At 39.6% G+C, this 21,610-nt stretch overlaps 1 protein-coding gene across 3 annotated transcripts; it reads right to left on the bottom strand.

Moving 5' to 3' along the window:
* Positions 1-294: 294 nt before the first annotated feature.
* On the bottom strand, positions 295-20,774 carry syt9a (synaptotagmin IXa). Of its 3 annotated transcripts, XM_018668066.2 has the most exons (8): positions 20,200-20,774; positions 19,774-20,081; positions 12,281-12,776; positions 11,300-11,855; positions 4,771-4,891; positions 4,504-4,675; positions 4,143-4,272; positions 295-1,841 (listed from the first exon to the last, which is right to left on the bottom strand). In XM_018668066.2, the coding sequence occupies exons 2-8, from the start codon at positions 19,919-19,921 to the stop codon at positions 1,773-1,775; spliced, it is 1,692 nt and encodes a 563-aa protein (XP_018523582.1). In that variant the 5' UTR covers positions 19,922-20,081; positions 20,200-20,774; the 3' UTR covers positions 295-1,772. The 3 variants fall into 3 exon arrangements, with proteins under 3 accessions (XP_018523582.1, XP_050933740.1, XP_050933745.1); XM_051077783.1 differs by having other exon boundaries at positions 19,774-20,774; XM_051077788.1 differs by lacking the exon at positions 295-1,841 and having other exon boundaries at positions 4,134-4,272; positions 19,774-20,774.
* Between the last annotated feature and the right edge of the window lie 836 nt (positions 20,775-21,610).

Here is a 21,610-nt window from a genome sequence, read left to right as displayed (position 1 = left end):
GCTGTGACAAGAACTGGTTACAACCCACAGTAACAACGTCTGCCACAATTTGAAAGCATAGAACATATTTGTTTATATGGCTGTAATGTTTTGATGAAGAGGCTGTGAAAGTGGCAAATGGCTTACAGCATTTTAATGTCTTTTCCTACTGGCTATTTTGAAAATGCAATTACTTTGAGGATTGTGCTTACTGTAGCTTTCAGTTCTCCATTAAAACTGCATACACTATGCTGTATGTAGCCAAAACAATATAGTGTGTGCATGTTATAATAAATGAAAGGCATTTTATTGCAGTTAGAAAATTTTATTGTAGCTTCCACTCACCACCAGGGCTATAGCCTTTCACCAATACACAAGGCAAAGGAAACAGCAGAAGGCTAAATGCAACAACAGCATTGGCACAGTGGAGAGAAGTGCTGGCTGTAAGCCACTGAAGCAAATTAAGTGAGTAAGGAGCATGAGGGGAACTGAACTGTTCCAAATAGAAAAGAGGGAAAATATTAAAACAGGATAATGAAGTTGCAGGTAAATACGTTCCAACTTATCCACTGAGTCAGACAAGCTCCTGGATGCAAAGCGATTTCAGCAAACTTACAGTCACTTCCTGTTTTATGTGCAAAATAGAGCCACAGCACACACTGTACCCACCCATGGTTATCTGAAGGGTCATTCTGAATCCCACAGTTTACAGCTAACCAACTACTTGCCAAATTATGAGCAACACTTTTGACTGCTTCCAATCCACTGTCTAAAATTAAATCAATTGCTCACTGCAAAGGGAACCATTGCAAATGTGCAGTGTGATAAATGTTTAACTTTTGTTTAGTTTCTAATTTGGCAAAGGTTCATTTCAGAGCTGTGCCTACAGGCATTCATAATCTTCTTACACAAGCAGCCTTTCTTATGTGATTCAGAAATCCACTTGGCTGCATTTTTATGGATCATACTTCTGATTCACTAATCTTAAACAGTAATAGAACTGACATGCTACAAAATAAATCATAACTTTTAATATTGTTTTCTAACTTACGGTCCATATTTTATTGTTTCACAGATATTCTTGTTCACTGTATAGAACTGAAATCAGTTAAATTTATAATTAACTACCAGAAAATGAGGAGAAAGGTTATTGCACAATTAAACTGTATTGCACACAAGAATGGAGTGGGCAAAGATCAACAGTGTTTGTTTTTTATGGAATAATATTTATTGTTAACATTTAACATATTTTACTTACAGATACTTTGTCTAGAAATTAACTGTCACTGCACATCAACTGACAGAACAACACTTTGTATTCCCAAAATAGAAACAGAAACAAACAAACGAGGAGGAAGATATCCCATCAAACCATGACCTCATGCACCAATTCACCACCAAATTAAAAAACAGTATGGCAGTTCAACTGGTTGTAAGTACATTGTGCAAATACAGACTCACCTCATTAAAACAAGTAACAAGACTATGTAAAAAAACAGTAACTACTGTATAAACCCAGGAATAACACAGACTTAAAATGTCTGCATATGCCTGTTGTTTTTCTTATGGAACATTATAGAAAAGAAAACATCCATCTTTGCGGTCATTCAACATGCAACTGATCCAACTGAGCAGAGCTCAAGACAGTTTGTCTCTCTTTTCCATAGTAGTTTATGGATGTCTGCATTCTTCTTTTAGGACCATGTGTGTGCAGCACTCAGCAGCACTACTGTCCAAAGGTACAGCCGAGGCTTTGGGTTGATTGGTGCTCTCATGTGAATTGCTGCTCAAAGCTACGGAGAGGGAGGCGTCTTCAAAGAATTACAGGACCCTCCCTGGCTACTTCCTGTGGTCCCCTGGTACTGCAGAGCAGAATAAAGCAGAAACAATGGAATAATAGTGTTAAATGCACACACAAAAATATCCTATCTCAAACATTCATATAAACAGATATACAGTCAAATGAAACTGTTGTTTTTAAATCACAGCTTTTCATCTTGGAACCTCCAAACAAATGTACTAACCACCTACAGAGTTGAATGAATTGAACTGGGCAGTACAACAAACAGTGAATATCTCCCATTTCATTTTTTATTTTTGTGTGGTCAGTTTATTTATGTATTCTCTCCATTTTTTTAGAATACACTGCACGACTGTGACTGTTTTGTTGTTTGCCAACTGCAAGCAAAGGGATAAAAGCTTTTACAGACAAAGTGGCTTACTTGGCAAAAAAGCATGTAAATAGATCTGCATTTGAAACCTATCGGTGTGTTAGAGCTACAGTACTTTGCAGTTTAGGTGGTAGCATGAGGATGAAGGGCTTGTGAAGATAGTACAGCTTTGACTAAAATTACTTGGGAAGAAGTAAATAATAAATGTAGTTTCTTGAGGCCAATGAAGATTTCAAAGTACTACATACTCTAATAGCCCTGAAAGAGACATAACAAGCTCAATTTCCAGTTTTCCCTGACTCCCACTGTCTCTTTGTATTTTGAAGGCACAGACCTTTGATGTGCACACAAATACACACAATAAAGCCATTTTTCCAGGCTGAGTGCACAGGTCAGAGATACCATCCTTCAAATTCTCAGCATGATTTCCTCTTCTCTGCTGTCAGAATATCAGCTCTATAGTCTGTCTAACTCTGTGCCCCATTCACTCTCTAAAAAAAATATAATATTATATATATATATATATATATATATATATATAACAAGACTATGTAGGTTTGGACAGATATTTGGATAATTGCATTTATTTTATTTTATTTACCACATATTAAAAATGAGAACTGCGAGCTGAGAGCTGAGTTGGTTTTTGTGTAGGACCATGTACTCTAACATGCCTGGGGCTGATCACATCAGAGCATTGTCTACTTCATTGTCTCCCACTGCACTATCTAAAAAAAAAGAAGAAGAAAAAAAAAAGCAGATAAAGCATGGATATAAGTGAACTGGCACACCCTCAAAGATAAGGGGCCTGCAAGATAACTATGGGATTAAAACTGGCTTTTAGTCTCAAAAACAAACAAACAAAAAACACAAACAAATTTTACCCTAGGGACTGTGCAGCAGAAAAACAAGCCCATAGGTCGTCTGTGCAAGCAGCTAAGTACAACCCATAGTGATGTTTTATTGTTAGGTGACATCTAGCAGCCATAGAAATCATGACATGAGAGGAGGAAGTTAGGCTATATACAGCGGTGTAGTCTTGTGCAGGTATATGCTGTATAACTTAAAAACACTCCTGGATATCAACATAGGTTTGTGGTTTTCACATGAACAAGCTGAATTGGCTGAATCAGGTGCACGTCACTGTCGTCATATGGGCACTAATTTGGGAGACAGTATAGTAAACAGTATCACCCTTTCGAGGGAACAACTTTCTTTTCGCTGGAGATTATTAAATCAGATGTATAATTTTTCTGGGTGTTCCAGGCTATTTGTCAGCTCTGGCAGGAAATAATGGCTTATATCAAATAACATGTATTCTTTTTTCTTTCTTAATGGCTGGGCAATGATAAGCTTTATCACTCATTCATTTATGCTTTCTGGATTTTCTCTTCCAGCAGTCCTCTTTTTGCGATACAATCTTTTGTGTCACTTACACTTAATTTTATCACAGTTTGTTTGTCAGGAGTTGGTCTTTTTGACTCCAGTAATCCTCTTTTGTTAGAGTGCAATGTGGTAAAATTGCTGACAGCATACTATTATACATATAATTTACTGAATCCCCGTAATAGTCCTTCTGCATTTACCTTTATTCACCACAAAGCTAACTAAAGCCATATATCATTTTCTGGAAAGGTACAGTTTACATGCATTGGCTATTTCTAACAAGCCCTGCTTATAAAAGTTAAAATAAAATAAAATTGTATTAGAGTTGTACAGTGTTTCTCTCCTGACTGAAATGCTTCATTGCACAGGATGTGGTTGCAATAGCACCACATTACAACCAACTGCCAAATTTTTCACTATTCAGCCTGTTTCTGCCTGAGGACTGGAACCTGCAATTGTCAAACTCCATATCAGCTCGCTCTTTCGGCAGTGATCGCTTCAAATTATAGTTAGCAAAAACAAAAATATGTTCATGTTCAAAAACTGGGCATTCCTCATACATGCATGGAAACATACGTCACACCAATCACAGTAACATCACCTCACCTCAACAAGAGGATGCCAGTGGGCGACAGGTTTTCGGGGATATGTGAGCATTTCGCTCCAGTGGTCTCGACCGAGGCTGTCCGCATCATTGCCAACTCGACACACACCAATGACCTCATTATGGCCTACACTGTGGGCGCATGAGGGAGAGAGAAGGGAAAAAATTGTGATCACCACCAACCTTGCATTCCAAAAATAATGATGCATTACATCTTGAGCGTGGAAAGAGAAAAATAAACTGAGGCTGTCAGTCAGATCAGTCAGGACAAATCATTTCCTCCTTTTTGTCCTGCAGCAAGTATAGATTAAAAATGACAAAATAGTCTGTGACTTATATAAATGAATATGAAAAGTTTCTAACCGGTCATAGTCCATCACTGCAATCAAAAGGCTGATCTGCTCTATGTTTTCTGGAGGGACATCAAAGACAATGGCCTCATTATAGACTGGATTCAAAGTGTTCCTCTTTGTCGATGTCTTCCTCTTCTTCAGTCTCCGACCATCGCACATTAGAGAAACCTTCACGTATGGATCTATGAAAGAGAGGGAAACGGAATAGGAGGACATTCATTTTCATTCAGGTTACCAGTGAGACCTGTAGTTTTGGACAGTAGCAGTTTTTCTTTACCAGAAGCACCAGTGATATCCATGGCCTTGAGATTGCGGGCCTTTATCATGGTAATAGTCAATCTGCCTGCAGTAGGCAAGTAACAGAGGGAAAACATCAGGTCTCCAAGGTCCACATTATCCTGAAAGACAGCACAAAAGACGTTTACTTGACCATGAGTTTCATCTTGATGATATATTACTGGTCTTTGTCGTGCAAATATCTATTTTTTTTATATTGAGGAAAACAACTTGACAGTCATGCCATTATTTCTAGCAGTGCTGCTTTTCGTTACTGCACATTAGCCAAAGGTGAAGAATAGTGGCATGGCCATCTGACTTTTGGTTTCAGAGCTGAAACATTTTTTCCGTCAAGGAATACTCTCCACTGTCACATAGCTCTAATAAAAGCCTCCCACATTTCGCCCAACACAGAGACTTCTGTTCAGCTGCAGAGAGGCAGAAGCTCACTTATCACTTGCTCTTAAAATAACTCCACTAAAGAAGTGAGAACCAGGAAAGCACACAAACGTGTCTGGTGAAGACAACTCCTACAGTAGAATCTCTCGCTGATCTATTGGTATGTCAGGATGATTGTGTTGGGATTTTAAATCAGGAGTTGTGTGCTATTAACGTCCACTGTAATAATTTGTAAATTAATACTCAGGGAGTATAATCAGCGCATGAATATAAAACCTGACAACTAAGAATCCACGGTATTTCATTGATTTCATAGAGCTGCTTCGTTAATGGTGATTGTGATAATGGCATCTGCTTTTTTCCAATATATTGGTAAATTAAAGTCGATTGAAACCAGCCTTGTTTTGTTATAAAAACCCTGCATATGCAAATTCTCATTTACACACACTCTTTTTTGTGACTTCCTCTCAAAGGCAGATCAGTCTTTTCTACCATTTGTCAGCATTGCTAAGCATATTGTGCTCTTCTTTGATTTCTGTGTGTGTGTGTGTGTGTGTGTGTGTGTGTGTGTGTGTGTGTGTACGCGCGTGTGTGTGTGGGAGAAAGCAAGGGAGATATTGAGAGAGACACACAGAGAGAGAAAATAAGTTCAAGATTGTCCTCCTGAGACCTAAATTGCCTTGTATCTTCATGTGTGTCTTCTGTTACAATCATAGTCAAGTATTCAACAAGGCTGTGGTATAAGACATTTTAATTTGCATGATGGATTAACTGACAAGCCCTCCAGAAAATGCATTTCACATCTCAGAAGGAACTAGAGGGCTTAACATGCTCCATGGTCCATGGTCTTTGTGCACACACGAGATACAGGTGGGAAGAGAGAGATTAACGCTGCGTTTAATGTGCTCCAGGATGCCTCTTAGGGCAACAAATAGCGTTTATTACCTACAGGTCGAATGTTTCGCTGCACTGCGATTCTCGATAATTGGCTGTATCCCATATTTCACAAATGACACATACTGTACTTGCATATGTCATTGTGCATTAAAAGACAAAACCATCAATCGGAAATGATAAACAAAAACAAAAGCAAAACAAAACAAAAATAAGCCACATTCAACAATAATGAATTATATTGCTTTTGTTTATATTACCATTGCTATCCTCAAAGTCATAAAAATAACACACTCTCTTCCATCAATTTACAATCTGCTTCTACCACAGAGAAAAACAAGCCAAATCTGGCAATGAAACAACCCATATGGTCAATCCCACTGGCAATCATGGCTTAATGATAATCCTGTCATTTTTATCAATTAAGTAAATGAATCTGTACCGTGATTGTGACAAATGGACTCTGCTGCATTGGTTACAAAATGTCCTACTTCTGAACTGGTGTTCAAAGATGATTTGCTCGTTTATGAAGGCACATATATGTGTGGGGCATGTGTGCAAGTGTCTGGGAACAAGCATTAGTGCAAGTGTAAGAATCTGTGTGTACTCTGTGTGTGTGTGTCTGAACAGAGTGAGAATGTAGCGCTCCAGATACTGCAAATGTCTGATCCCCATCACCACCTGTCACATACTATTCTGTTCTAACTGGGTAACATTGACTAACAATCAATGATTAAGGGCAGAAGTGGCAGCACTGCCTCACACAACAACCACAAGTTGAGAGTTTACGCAGAAAATATCAATACTTTTGTCAATATCAATATTTCCCTCAAGTCTCTATTGGGTACACTGTTAGAACAGCTACCTGATTGTCATTTTATTAGCCTCTCCTCCTCACTCCTCACTGTAGACCTATAATCTGTTACCTTGTGGGAAATAAACAAAGACCTATTATGAACTAGTAGCTTGACCATTAAATTTATAAAGATTCAGGAGAGTTATTAGAATTATATTGTTTTTTGTTTTTTTGATTTTCTTAGAGCTATCTCAAAATTCTTAATTCTTTCTGGAGCCCATCAACACCATACTTATAATTCAAGTCAATATACTTCACATAAACTTTTTGGGATGTGCCATTTATTTTTGTCACTTTTATGTTCTCAAAACCCAGTTAAAATTTGTATCATGAAAGTGGGACGCAGCTGCTGACTTTGTGGATGCCAAGTGGGGTTATGATGGTGGTGAGGGGGATTATGTATATGTGACTTGTACTGTGTAAAGGGACAAGTTTGGCCTGGTTGGCCAAGAAATAACACTTCTAACTAAATTTCAGTGCAGTTAAGTGTGGTCTTATCAAGACTGTTGGAGGGATCCATGCAACTTTGCTTTCACCATTAACAGGCTGCACAAATATAGAAGCTGGGTAAAGCAGGTACATACAGTGTGTATGTGAGAGAAAGAGAGGGAGAGAAAGGCAAAGACAGACAGAGAGAGAGAGAAACAGGGAGAGGCAGAAAGCTTCTGGTCACCAGTATTTTTAGAGACCATGAGTAGGAAGCTGTTAATGGTCTCCAGCATACTGTATGTGAGATTTACAGTCTCATTAAACAATTGGCTGACAAGCTGATATCTGCTGCAATCAGTAGCCTACAGGATGGACAAGCACGTCACATATAATTATACATTTGAAAAACAACATCAATGTCCACATTTCAATAGAAAAAAGGGCAAGATAAAAAAAAGGTTACTATTCCTTTACCATGGACAGTTAATACAGCAAATACAGCAATCTTCACCTCACAATGCTGTAGTGGACAACAATATGGCCTCACAGCAAAGATGGCTCTGGGTTCGAACCTGCTGGCCGGATGAGGGCCTCTCTATGGTGTTGGCATGTTCTCCCTGTGCCTATGTGGGTCTCCTGTGGGCACTTTGGCTTCCTCCCACAGTCCAAAGATATTCAGGTTAGGTTAAGTGGCCACTCTAAATTCCCTGTAGGTGTGAATGTGAGTATGAATGGTTTGTCTCTATATGTTGGCCCAATGATAGACTGGCAACCTGTCCAGGTCATAAATGAGCTGCCTCCAATTGCTTGGCTTTTTCTGGGCCCGTTAGGAGTGTTCCCTTTGCAATTGTGCAGAGACCTGAGTCTGACCTAAAGCAGAGTATCCCCACCTTCATTATAATAAGAGGTGTGTGTTGTCAAGTACAACTCTATAGCTGGGTTATTTTGCCATACTATAGGACAAACATGATACATTTTATCAGTAAGGAAATACACTAGGCTAGGTAGCTAACCAAATTAGGCAGATTAGCCTGTGCAGAAAAAGGTGTGGTAGTGATTTGTAAGCCTGCAAGTGAGCAACCTGACAGGAGTCAGCAAGGGAACAAAATTTCCTTGGGCTAGTTATTTTCACAAACCTTCAGATTTTTAAGTGCTAAATTTGATTTCTGATTGTTCTGAAGTTTGACTGAAGTGTTTTACTGAAGTGAAGTGTGAAGTGTTTTACTACATCTAGTAGTTTTCAAAATACTAGTTTCAAAATCCTTAATTACTTGACATTACAAATGCACGAGTAATGCACAACCCAACCCTAACAAATATCCATGTACAAAAATCATTAAAACCTGACTGACTCCCTAATTCACACTGATGAGGCTAATGTTTTGTAATATGTAACCTTCAATTATCTCCCCATTTCAGGGGAAAATGTTATTCATTTCATTTCACATATAAATAATATATGTGGCTTTTTATCTAATTCATGTTTTTATTTCCTAACCTTAAGATTTTTTTTTCCTCTTTTCTAGATGATCATATTTCTTTACACAAATTTAACATGATCAGAATGTGTTGAGCAGATGCCTTTCAGATGTATTTCTGTTCTTGTTAACCAAGACTACCATCTGGCATGTATAACAAGATTCATACACAAAAATGATACACAATGGCACAGTTATTCTAAAAGAAAGCATGAATGACCATGAACACGAATTTGAAAATGAAATGAATTTGTTCTCTTATGTTATCAAAAGACCAAAGCAGAAAAACATGTTAACAAGTTTCAAGGTTTTAACAGGGTTTTTTTCTGTCTTTTCTCAGCTAAATTATATACATCACATTATAACAGTGGTTATATTTAGCCTGGATTGACAGGTGGATCAGTAAGGCACATAAATTCAGGTTACTAAGGTACAAAGCTCATTAAGATGAAATGGCTGCAGTGCAGACACATCATTTGCATATGCTGCAGGGAACAGAGCTGCAGGAGACAAGCCTGGACACCAACAGAGGCAGAGGATGCTTTGCTTATTAGGTACACAAGAGACAGACACACACAGACACAACACACATACAGCTGCTCAGCTCCCATGCTGCTCTCTGTACTGTACAACTGACTTAGTGTTTTCCCAAAGTCTGCTAGGTAGTTCCTTTTACAGTTCAGCAATTGTCAAGGATTTGTGAAAGAGTTGTCAACTTGGGTTCTGTTTTCATGGCTCCAGTTCCATTGGTTATAACATTGTGCTCACAAAAGATATTGCTGAGATTTCAGAACACTGCAACACTGCTAAAAATAGGCTCGACAGGGCAACAAACCCAAGCAGTCGGACAGGTTGTAAACAAACCCCACGTTAGTCAAACTTATTTAGAGGAGAAAACAGAGGTTATGATCCAAGCCGTCCATTGTGAGCATCCATCACAGTTTACACACCGTCCAACCATGGTTGTTGCCCCCACTGTACCTATTTTTAGCAGTGTTACCATCTTTCCACCAAGATCTAAGCAATTACTTTTGCAATTTACTTTGGTAAATAAAATTGCAGGCTGTGAAAATTTAACCTATGTTGTAAAAGAAATAGTCTCCTTTAACCAGGTCTGCCCCATTGATCTTGCTTCACTGACCTCTCTGGGATAAAATAAATTGTCAGTCACAATCAATAGCAAGGAGTCTTATTAATGCCACTTAAGCATGCCATGAAGAATGAGATCAATTGCACATTACAGCTAGTTTAGCACACACACTGAGATGCCTGTCAATGAAACAATCATGGGAAGCATACACCCATAAATATTTGCATACATTGTCTATGACACAATAGCTTTTGCTTTCAGGTATGTTATGTATCACTAACAGGGAACAGTCAAAAAAAAAAAAAAAAACTTTCCAAGGGGTTCTCACAGAAAGTAACAAGGGCTGGTAAAATGTAGTAATGGTGGCATTGATGACCTCCTACTAAAGTAAGACTCTCATGCTTAGGTCAGACACTCTCTAACACAAACATTTTGTTTGTACTTAATTTTTGTACTACATTATCTGGCCCTAGTGATCTTGGGAGAGCCAGCCAAAATGTCCACAATCCCTAGGAGTAAAACTCACATTGGTCCTCACAAAGACAGAGATACAACATCACAAACACACACACTCTGTCAATAAGGTAACATGGCAAAGGGCTTTAAATCTTGTTGACTTGAGGTAGTCTCACTCTGGATTTCATTTACATATATTTGAAAATGGATGGTCCCAGGATAGGACACTGAATTTAGATAAGTAGTGACAGATGCAGTAAACATGTTTCCTAATGAAAGTGTCTCCCTGTCTTTCAGCTGTAACAAGTGTCTGTAATGTGTTTAGTAATAATGGTTGTCACTAAAGGATGGAATTTTGTCAAACAGCAATCTCAGATATTATAGTATCTGCATCTGCACCTTTTCATTTTTTAACTACCACTCCTCCTACAATGTTTCTTGGCTACAGAGCAAAAAATTTTACAAATTGCTCAACAAAGAATGAAAAGGCAACAAAGCACATGTACAAAGAATATATATCTGTACAGGTACTGCAGGGGGTTTCTATTGATTAGTATTGATCAGATACCTTTCTTTTACTTTACTTTCTATCTCACAGCAGAAAGAGACAGAGCAAAGACATCAAGCGAAATCCTTTTTTTCAAAGTGAGACCTATTGAACATGCCTGTTAACTCATTTTTCTCTTGTTTGTTCAGAGCTGACAGCTCAGTGTACTTAAAAAGCAGACATTTTTATTTCATACTTTAGACTGTCAATGTGAGACACTACTGAAATGAAGGATTCAAATGTGGACTGGATATTTAGATCTCAGTAAAGTTGCAGCAAATCTGTCAGACTTAATAAAACACCTCTTCCCTTTTGTGGTTAAATTCAAAATTAATATTTAATATAGCACATCTGTCATTTTGAACTGAAATGCTGACTCACCGAGGAGACATACTGGATGTCCCGGCAGAGTTTCGTCTCCCTGGGGAAATCTGCCAGATCCAGGAAGTTGTCTACAACCACTTGGCCAATAATGTCATGGCGAGAAAAGCGGTCGAAGTCATAGACACTGAAATGCAGCTTGCGCGTTGGAAGCTCGGAGTACGCCACAGGAAACAGGAAGACCTCATCAAACACAGGGTTCAGCGTCTTGCGATGCACCTTGGTCTGGTGCTTGGTCTTGCGATCAGGCAGCAGGTAGATCTTAACATAAGGGTCAGAGGTACCAGAGAAGTCCTTAGCTGGGAGGTCCTCTGCTTTGTGGATCTTAACTATTAGCTGTTCCAGGTCACAGTCAAATTTGAGGATGAAGTGGAGGCGTCCACAGCCTCCTCCTCTGCGACTGCCTTCGTCTCCCTCGAGGGAGCGCTGTTTGTAGAGCTCTGGTTTGAGACGGCCGAGGCCCAGCCCCATTCCGGTGAGGGAGTCCTGCCTTTGGAACTGGGCCACGTTGAAGTCTGGGTTGGACAGGTTCATATGTCTGCGAATGGACCCTTGTCTGTGGGCAGAGGAAATCAACATCATTGGGTAGAATCAGAAAAGACATGTGGGCATTTATGTTTATTGCATTTATGTTTGTCTTGTTGTTATATACTAAACTGTGTTTTAGTTGCTTCACTCTATATATACCATAACCATAATTTTACTGTCATAAACACACACTTTCCCTAACTGTGAACACGCTCCAGTTGCCATGCAGAAATATTCTAAAGAGCAACAATCTGAAAAATGTTGGCATTAAACAATGTTTTGCAGAGTCATTTATTATTAATGTTTTGGTCTTGTAGTAGTGTTGAGAGCTATGCAGAACATTACTGATCAGTTCAAACATAAGTGAGCATGAGTCGGATGGAAGCAGAAATATAAAAAGTTTCCCAATGATTCTTCTTCCTAAGGCAAAGAAATCAAAGATCTCATACTGACCCAATTTCAGACATTGAGCGACCAGATGGCGGGGGCTCGGTGGTCTGTCTCTGCATACGAGGGTTAGTGTGAACCCCATTTTCCCGACTTTTATTCTGGGCATCCAGTGGGATGTCTGGAGATGTGTGGCTGATCTTCATAGCTGCCTCAGGCGTGGCCATGACCACAGGCGGTGGTGAGACGGGAGTCACCGGAGCCTCCACTGATACAACAGATGCCACTGGAGTGGGCTCTCTGGCGATGGAGCAGTGCGAGGACTCACGGCGGTTGTGCGTCGGGGGGTCCACGGCAGTGTAAACTGGCTGCCTGGGCACGGGCTGAGAGGGCAGAGGGCTCATGGTGGGGTTGAGGTGCCCGTGAGCCTCCTTGGTTGTGGGGGAAAGCCCGCGCTCCCTCCATGGTATCCAGCAGAGCTTCCAGGAGACAAAGAGGGAGACCCCAAACAAGGCCAAGCCACAAGCTGTCACTACCAGTGACAGCAGACTCACCGATATATCTGAGAAGGTGACAGGAGACACAGGAAATAAGGATGTGACTGTGAATTCAGCTTGCTTCCTGATTTGTGGTGGCTGTGGTGTCACATTAGAAGACTGTGTTAGGACAAATCATGCTTCCTTGCACTACCTTACCAAAAAACGTGATTTATTATAACTGTGGGGCTGGCTTTCTCCTTTTCTTTTCTATTGTTACAAAGAATCCCAGACAAAATTAATTAGGATGAATGACATTTATTTAATTAACCCCTGGAGCCTCATATCCCCCCCCCCACTCCCAAGTGGAGTGTCCCCCAGTCCTTCGCTGATAACAGCAGAGTAACACTGTGTTAAAACAAAAGTACTATCCTCCTGTTTATATATACACACATTGTAATACTGTAATACTGTACAGGGGCTGAACTGTTTCACAGCAATTTTGGGGAGGTGGATTGTTGAAGTAAACTGATGTTATAATATATGTCTCTGTACAGCTCTGTCTTATTGTGTAAATAAATGTTAAAGATGGCCAGCTCATCAACCTAGATAGGCATTAACACACAAATGGCAAAAAACTGAGAAATTCATGTCCAAGTAACCTTTAAAGTTGTCAGATTCAGAAGAGAAATTGTGTCTAACACAGAAATTCACAGAAACAAAACCTTGCCTGCCTGCCTGGTAAGAGCTGATAGCCACAGGTCTCCCCTGCTAAAGCAGTCATTATGCAAAGCACACACCAGCAAACTGAGGGTGTTTGCACTTTGGTAAAATTAAGGTTGTTGTTATTTAACCACAATTAATTCATAATAATAATAATTAAGCCCAACCACAAAGTCCTCTGTAGGGGTAGATTAACCAGACATTTTCCAGTAAAAATTCTACACTTACTTTCATGCACAACATAAATTTATGTTAATGTACTTGTGGGCAAGAGCAGAAACAGTGGCTGTGGGAGTATAAAAGTTTTACAGCAGTATCACACTGTAGGCCTTAGAGAAGTGAAGTAAGAGTTTATGGTTTCAAAGCACTCAGTATTCCTGCAGTGCATTTGTTTACACCATCACAGGGTGCACGAGTCACCGTGGAAAGTGAGGTGAGGTGTGGACCCAGAGAGTCATCAAGGGCTTTCTGAGTCATCTCTGCTCTCAATAAGTGGGTGACTTTCCCCGAAAGCATTCATTTTTTAAAAGATGAATCAAAGAAACTGCTAGAACACAACAGTGCTGAGGTTCAATCTGTGACTCAATGCAATAATAGCATGAATTTTGTGAACTTTTTACTAGTCAATGGATTTTTTTTCCTCCAGAACAAAGGTGATGCTACTTTGTGTTTAAGGCCAGTTAGAACCCAGGGAGATGCAGCTCCCTGTTATACCTCCTGTGAATAAACTCACGTTAAACTACATTAAGAGAAGAAAGAAGTGTTTCAATTAATGTAGCAAACTTGTTAAACATGTCATCAGATTAAAATCATGTTTATGAGCAGTTGTTATGAAATGAATTAAAGTCATGACATATCAAGCTGATGAAAGGATGTTTCTAAGATATTGTTTAAAGTTTTAATGTGGTGTGTTTTCTATGTTTGCAATCCTATGGTTTCATTAGAAGGTTAAGATTCAGAAGCAGTCCTGAACAGTCTTTTCATGAGCTACTCACATCAGCTAATAGACTTCATCAGTAAAGGTTAGGTTAGCATTTACAGGTCACATTATAATAAGGATGGAGTGCATGTATGAGATTAGTTTTTAGGACTGTCTCTCAGTATGTGTAATTATGTAATTATCAAAGGCATACACCTGCTATACGCTGTGCCCCCTCACTCTCTGTGCTCTTATGCGTGCTTCAGTTTTTATGAGGCAAAAAAATGATGATAACTGATGATTACTGTAATCACTCAAAAAACAAGATAACAGCAGAAAATTAATTCAGTTCGCAACATGACTAACCGTCAAAACAAAGTCTGGACATGAGCGATATGGTGTCTTACCGCTGAATCTTAATTAAATCTAATCTTATGCAGTACCTTTCACATACATCCACTACAACAAACACTTGCTTTGTAATTAGCAGATGATGATAATGTGGTAGAATAATAATTACTGTCGCAAATATTGTTCTGAACTTTAACAGGTCAGGCCAGCCCATCTGGTAGCCATTAGGAGCAAATGGTACTTGTATTGCTATGCACCCCTAAATTTGGTGCATGACATGTTATTAAAGAGAACGGTTGCTGCATCCTTGATGCGTCATGGCTTCATCAAGTGCATTTTATGGTTTATTTTTCATTTATTTTATGCCCTGTTCTTGTACTAAATTACAGGTCCAGATTTTTTCAATCTGTCTCAATATAAAAATCATATGCCTACACATTAGAAGAGTAATTGGTTCCCTCTGAACTGGCTTTGTACTACATTAGAAAAGATGGGTGATCCACAGTCCTCATTCTGTACAAAAATGCATTTTTGCAAGTTCCATGTTCAGTTCAACCAAACACGAGCCTGCATTATTCTGCATTAGTAAAATCAAATGTGTGTATTTCAGAGTTGCACTATTTGTAGTGTAAAATTCCATTTCCTTGCTGAACTGTGGTGTAGGGATAGCGACACAAAGAGGGAATTTTGCTCTACAGAGACTGTAAGTTTGGAAAGTAGCCACTTGATTTGTGTAGCTCAGATCATTGAAGCATTGCATTAGCTTTGTCTGAACTATATAATGCAGTTTTTATGGAGGAGGAGAGCAGAGTTGCAGTCATGTCACAATTAGTACGGACAGGAGGAATGACCACAGTGGCTAATAATTCTTTCCATGTTCATAGTGCATACAGGCATGTGAGTACTGTATGAGGACAGACTTCTAAACATATCTTATCAGTTCCCTCGCTGTCTTTTACCACAGTTTTTTGTAACTTTTGATTAATTAATGATGCTAAATTAATAGCCTCATATTAGCTACATAGCAAATTCACAGTCCATACAATATTGTACATCTTGTGGTAAATACTCATATGTTAAAATTTTCACCCAATCATTTGTGATCAATATTCATACTTATGGCACTGTAGGGTTTAGCAATTTTTTTTTCATGTTCTGTAATCACATTATTTATCTTCATAAAAATTATGTTTCTTGTGTTACATATTGATTGTTTTTTTATATTTTACTATGATGCCTTATAATGCTTACAAATCAAAATTTGTGTATTCCGGGGCAATTGAATAATGTTTTACTATAATGTGAATATGCATGTGCCGGAGGGAACTGTTGCTCAGCAACAACTGTTGTTGGAGAAGATGGTTTGAAGGTGGGAGGACAGGACAGACATTGTGGGTGAAGATTATATTTTATTTCTCGAGAAACCTGTCCAGTAATGGTTTATGTATTGTTGATCTACTGAACCTATTATAACAGTATACTTTATGTTAGTTACCCATTGTTATCCACTGTTAGTAACCCATACTGCACTGATTAACTTCCACCCAACTGCTGTAATGTGTAACTTTTATTTGTTGTTTTGAAATATGTCCGGCCTTTGAGGTAAATCTACTTTTTGACAAGTTCAGGCTTCTGCACAGTGTTTTTAATAGCATCAGTTTGCTCTGTACCCTGACCATGGCAATTTTTGGTTGTGCCTCGTTCTGTGCGAGGGCAGTGATTCTGACTTCACCAGTCTATGTGATGACAGTGCAACAGACTATTAATTGCCTGTAGTAATAAAGCAAAGGATTTTTTTTTCTGGTCCACCATGTAGTGTTTGCACAGTCAGTGTTGATGATGAAGATTTATCTAGATTAAAAAGAAATATTCCAAAGAAAAGTAATTAGTGTATAATCAGTGTGATTACTTTAATGATAGAAATTAGTAAAATTATGCCATTTCAGTTTTTAGAGACAGTAATAATTGCTTTTCATGAGTAACTGCCCTATCAGTGTTTAGCACAGCCTGTTGCTTTATTAGCCAAAAAATGTTAGGGATTTTATGAGAGATTCATACTGATATGGTTGAAAAAAGGTAATGATTATAATAATTATAATGAGCACCATAACAAGGTGATATCCTCCTAATGATTACCAGAATAAAGAATGTGCATAGATCATAACAGTAATGTTTTTTTTTTTTTTTGCATGGGCTGAAAAGCTTGCCATGTATCTTAGCTGACCTTATGAACAGCTATTAAATGAAACAACCAGTGGCCTGAAAAAATACAGTAGCAGTGGCAAATACTTTACATTAGTGACTGACTACATTATCACGCAACCAATAACACATATGTGCCTTGAGATGACTGTTGTTGTGATATGGCACTATATAAATAAAATTGAATTGAATATGTGTACATTAACTGTAACACAGTGATATGGTATATTTTAAAACAGGTAATAGGCAATAGAGCAATAGAGTATTACCACTTTGTGCTGTGGAGCTGTTTAGCATGTGAATTAGTCAAATGAGACAATACAGTACGTCACACTTACTCACTACAAATCTGAAAAATAATTTAGCATTCTTTTATTATATGTTATAGGTAAGGTAACCCATCCTCCAAATCTGACAGTGCTGCCTAATCCTGGACTGGCTTTGTGTGTGTGGGTGCTGTCACAAGACCACGCACAGCAACTCAGACAAACTGTCCTCTCTGCGCTCTGAGATTCTGTGAATACCAGAGTATGTGTGATTCGGGAGAATAATGTGGAGAAATTGAGGGACTCGCCATCTGAGGATACTGAGCCCACAGTCAGTTTGGCAGGCCGCCCGAGTGCTGCCTGGCGGAGAGGAATCTATAGACATCTGGAAGGATTCAGAGACTGCATCACAACAAATAGACTGGACCAAATTTAGAGCGCAGGACCTTCAAAGGTGCAATAGTGTAGGAAGCAACCAAGTGCAATATATGGAACTTCTACCTACTGAGATGTTATTCGCTTTGAACCTACCTCCGTAAGTGTAGACTGTATTTATATGATTACTGCTTAATTTAGTACAGTTAATATCAACACAGAGTACACAACATAGTACAGTATATTAGACGTGATGGTTCTGGCTGGTGGGCCCTGATTGCTGCTGGTTTCTATCTTCACACAATGTTAGTTGCGCTGATCTGGCTCCTGCTTTAGGAAACATTGCTAAATGTTGTCCAAATGTTGAGCTCTCAAAGAACAGTTCCAGTTTGGTAATACACTAATTTGCCCTCTTGCCAAATCTTAGATGAGACGATAGATACCACCCTCAGAAATGAAGCCACAGCCAGCACCCAGTCAGCATAGCTCAGCATAAAGACAAGAAACAAGGAGACAGAGCTAGCTTGCCTTTGTCCAAAAGGCACAAAATCCAACACATCTAAAGCTTATTAATGAAGACGTACACTATATACTGTATGATTGCAGAGTTGGTCACATGAGGAGAGTGACAATAAAGCATATTCATTAATTGTGTTCAATTATCTTGAACATCAGACTTCCATATTATTAAGTGTCAAGTCATAATTACGACATGGATGTTGCAGTGACTCCTGTTAAGCCAACTAGCTTCTGACTGTGGCTTCAAATTTAGCAAACAAATATGACTGTGGTATCTAGAGAGAGCACATAAAATGTCTAACTATCCCTTTAAATGTTATATAGTTTGATTACCATATGAAGAAGAGAGGAACATAACGATCCATCTTTATACTGTGTTTTCCAATTACTTGACTTATCTGATTACTCTGATTATCTTTGGTCTAACAGATATATCTGACAAGATCTGACAAGCTGTACCCTTAAGAAAGACACTGAATCCCAACAACTCTGGCCTACATGGTGTTGGACCAGCTCCCTGTCTCTCTTTTATGTTCTTCCTTTGTCATTCTGTCATGGATGTAGCCATTATGGTGGGTGATAGCCTACATGCCAGCTAGAACTTAAATTAAACCTCATATAGGCAAGCCATTCTGATAGCTATTCTCATACTGCACTGTGCTGAAGCAACTCCACTTGTGAGACTGACAAAGTGCAAGGGAAACAGCCAGGACAGGACTGGCCTATATGATGAATGAGGGGGAAGAGGAGAGAGCTGTGAGATTAGGGAATAGAGGAAATAACGAGGCAATAAGAAGGAAAATGTTGGAGAGGAGCGGAGTGGGAATTCACAAAGGGCTTTCATGGTGAATGGTGATAATTAATAGTAATGCAAACTAATGGAGGCAGAGTGAATTGAGTAGGTATGTTGAAGATTGCAGTAACTATGCTTTCTCACTCCTTCAAATTATCTGCCTTGCTTTTTCCTCTGCCCTCGCGCACACACACACACACACACACACACAGAGAGAGAGAGAGAGAGAGAGAGAGAGAGAGAGATTGCCATTCAGATGAATATGGTTATCTTAGGTGGTGGTGCTGATGAAAAGTGACTGTCACATTAATCCTTCACATGTGACTGAATGTCATTTTCTGCAATACAGTTATGTTGAGAAAGTTCGGGCATTTAATGTAGCCTGCGCAGGCTTTGGGTAAGACGAAGAATCAAATCTAAGGTAAACTTTCAAAGAAGTAGGATACAGGAAAGATGCCGCTATAGTAACTGCTACCGGCGAGCTCAGGTACAAGCGCAACTCATCCACAAGTGTAGCCGGTACATCCTATTGTATATGATGTGTCATTCACTGACCACAGGATATCACGGCTGGCATTTGTGCACAGGTGTCAAGAATGAACTGGACTAATACCACACATTTTGAATCTTGCAAAACGTGGATAAAGAATGTAAAATGTTGGATACAGAATCTGGCTCTCAGTAAAAAGAGGAGGCAGTTGCAGCCACGCTGCAAGGGAAATTACACAATTAAACGGGATAATTAGTGGGCTAATTAATATGAGGGCAAATGGTGCAGATCGAATTTCCAAACCAAAGATATTGGTTGTGAAAGCGTCCAAACCAGCCGCTGAGCCCACCGACTGAGTTTTATATGCAAAATGTTCAATAAAAAAAGTCACATGCACTTCAATCCGATGCGACCCTTGAATCAAGCGTACAAAATGCTGCCTCACCTGAATCCGTATAGCGTGGCCTGGCAAGGTCTCGGAAATAGTAGATAAAATCCAGGCAGTTTTCGTTCTGCACTTCCCCCTTCGAACAAAGATCTGACAGGAGTTCAAGTGCCTTTTGACAAATCTCGTCATCTCTGTCTCCAGGCATTTCCCACCAGCATCCTTATAAATGGAGGGTCTCTTAGGCACCACCACACCACTCCGCCCGCCTGACAGTCACCTATTCCACGCTGCTCGGCACGGTTTCTGGAGTCAACCACTCATCCAGCGGCACGCCTACCTACACGACGGAGTCGTCGGGAGACGCTCTGTGTTAGAAAGAGGGAAAAACACACGAGTCCAAAATTATCCGGAAAGCAAGTAGCCTTAACCACATGCGGGAAACAGGGAGTTTATATGAAACATTCAGTCAAACGGTCCCCTCACACTGCTGCTCTGGTTGAGAGCCACCGGTTGAATCCACGCGTCGCCACTGCGGCGCCGTGCGCTGTCCAAGGTCCTGAAATGTGTGCGCGCCTCAGAGCCGGACTCTCGCTACAGTGAATCTTTGCACCAGGCGCTGTGCTGTAGTCTAATGTCTTTATGCATTCAAGCGGTAACAAGCTCAGGGAAAGTTGAGAAACATGTCTTACTACCTGTAGCAAACGCCGATCACTTCTCTGCTAAGACGAACCTGGTGTGGTTTTACGTGCCAGCACGTGGCCAATCAGAGGATGACATGATTTTTTTTTTTTTTTCGTTGTGTGAAACCAGTTTCTTTTTTTTTTCCTTCTTTTTTTGAGGTAGAGGAAGCGAGGTACCACTCGAGATATCACAAATGTTGCAAAAATGTTGCATATGTTAGTTTAATGTAAATGAACTTAAAGGAGCCGCACCATTAAAATCCGCGTTGTGTCACTCCCCTGCTGAGAGAATTTCTTTCTTTTTTCCAGTGAGCTCTTCATGTCGTGGTCCTGCCAAGAGAGCCGCAGCTATGGATTCATCTGCAGTGACATCCATGATTTGTCTTGCCAAACACTGACTGAACTAATTGGAAATTAGGAACACGCGCGTCCACGCAGAGAGAGAGAGAGAGAGGGCGTTTGTTTATCTCCCTGTCTTTGTTTTTTATTGTTCCTAATCGTTTCTGGAGCGCTCTGGGCATAATTAGAATCAGCAATTCCATATATTTCTCATGGGACAATCAATGCCAATATTTCAAAGAGTGCGCGTTGTTGTACTGTCATTCCTGTCATTAAGTAGTCTTTCTGAAGGCACACAGTCAATTTCACCTTCACTGAGTTCATTTCAGTGATTGACAAGCCCAGTAATTATGCCATAGATTCTATGTAGTTTCAAGGTGCATACCATTACACTTGAGTGGAAAAAGTAATAGCCTGAGAGTGTGTGCCACACCAGACGTGAAACCAGGCAGTTTGGTGAATACAAAGACATATACTGAAGGCTAAACTATGTTAGAAGTATAGAAATCATGAATGAGTTTGCTTGGGGAAAAAAAGTAAGTTCAAAGAGGATGCCAATAGGGAACTGTGTAACAATTTCCACATGTTAATATGTTTTTATCGGTATATCAGAGCTTCAAGATCTCCCACATGTACTGGTAATTTCAAGAGGGACAAAAAGAGCATGAGACACTAAGAGAAAGAGATGAGGGGGATGAAAAAAATGACAGATAAATGGGCTTGCTGTGTTGGTGATTTTCATGCTTGTTCCACCAAGAACAAAGAGCCCAGCAGTCATCTTCCATCAAAGATAAACACAACTTCTAATGAGCTGTGCCCTGTGTGCGTTTATCAGCTGCTCTGCTGTCTTACAAATGGCGTGTTGTACTCTCCTA

The sequence above is a fragment of the Lates calcarifer genome, linkage group LG2 (assembly GCF_001640805.2).
Source record: "Lates calcarifer isolate ASB-BC8 linkage group LG2, TLL_Latcal_v3, whole genome shotgun sequence".
In the NCBI taxonomy this organism is placed as follows: Eukaryota; Metazoa; Chordata; class Actinopteri; family Centropomidae; genus Lates; species Lates calcarifer.
This window is presented reverse-complemented; position numbering and strand designations above follow the sequence as displayed.

Coding starts and splice junctions, on each gene's coding strand:
- syt9a (XM_051077783.1), bottom strand. CDS start 19,921: ATGCCTGGAGACAGAGATGACGAGATTTGTCAAAAGGCACTTGAACTC. Junction 4,892..11,299: donor ACATCCAGTATGTCTCCTCG/GTGAGTCAGCAT, acceptor GCTGTCTTTCAG/GATAATGTGGACCTTGGAGA. Junction 4,273..4,503: donor GCAGTGATGGACTATGACCG/GTTAGAAACTTT, acceptor ATGCGCCCACAG/TGTAGGCCATAATGAGGTCA.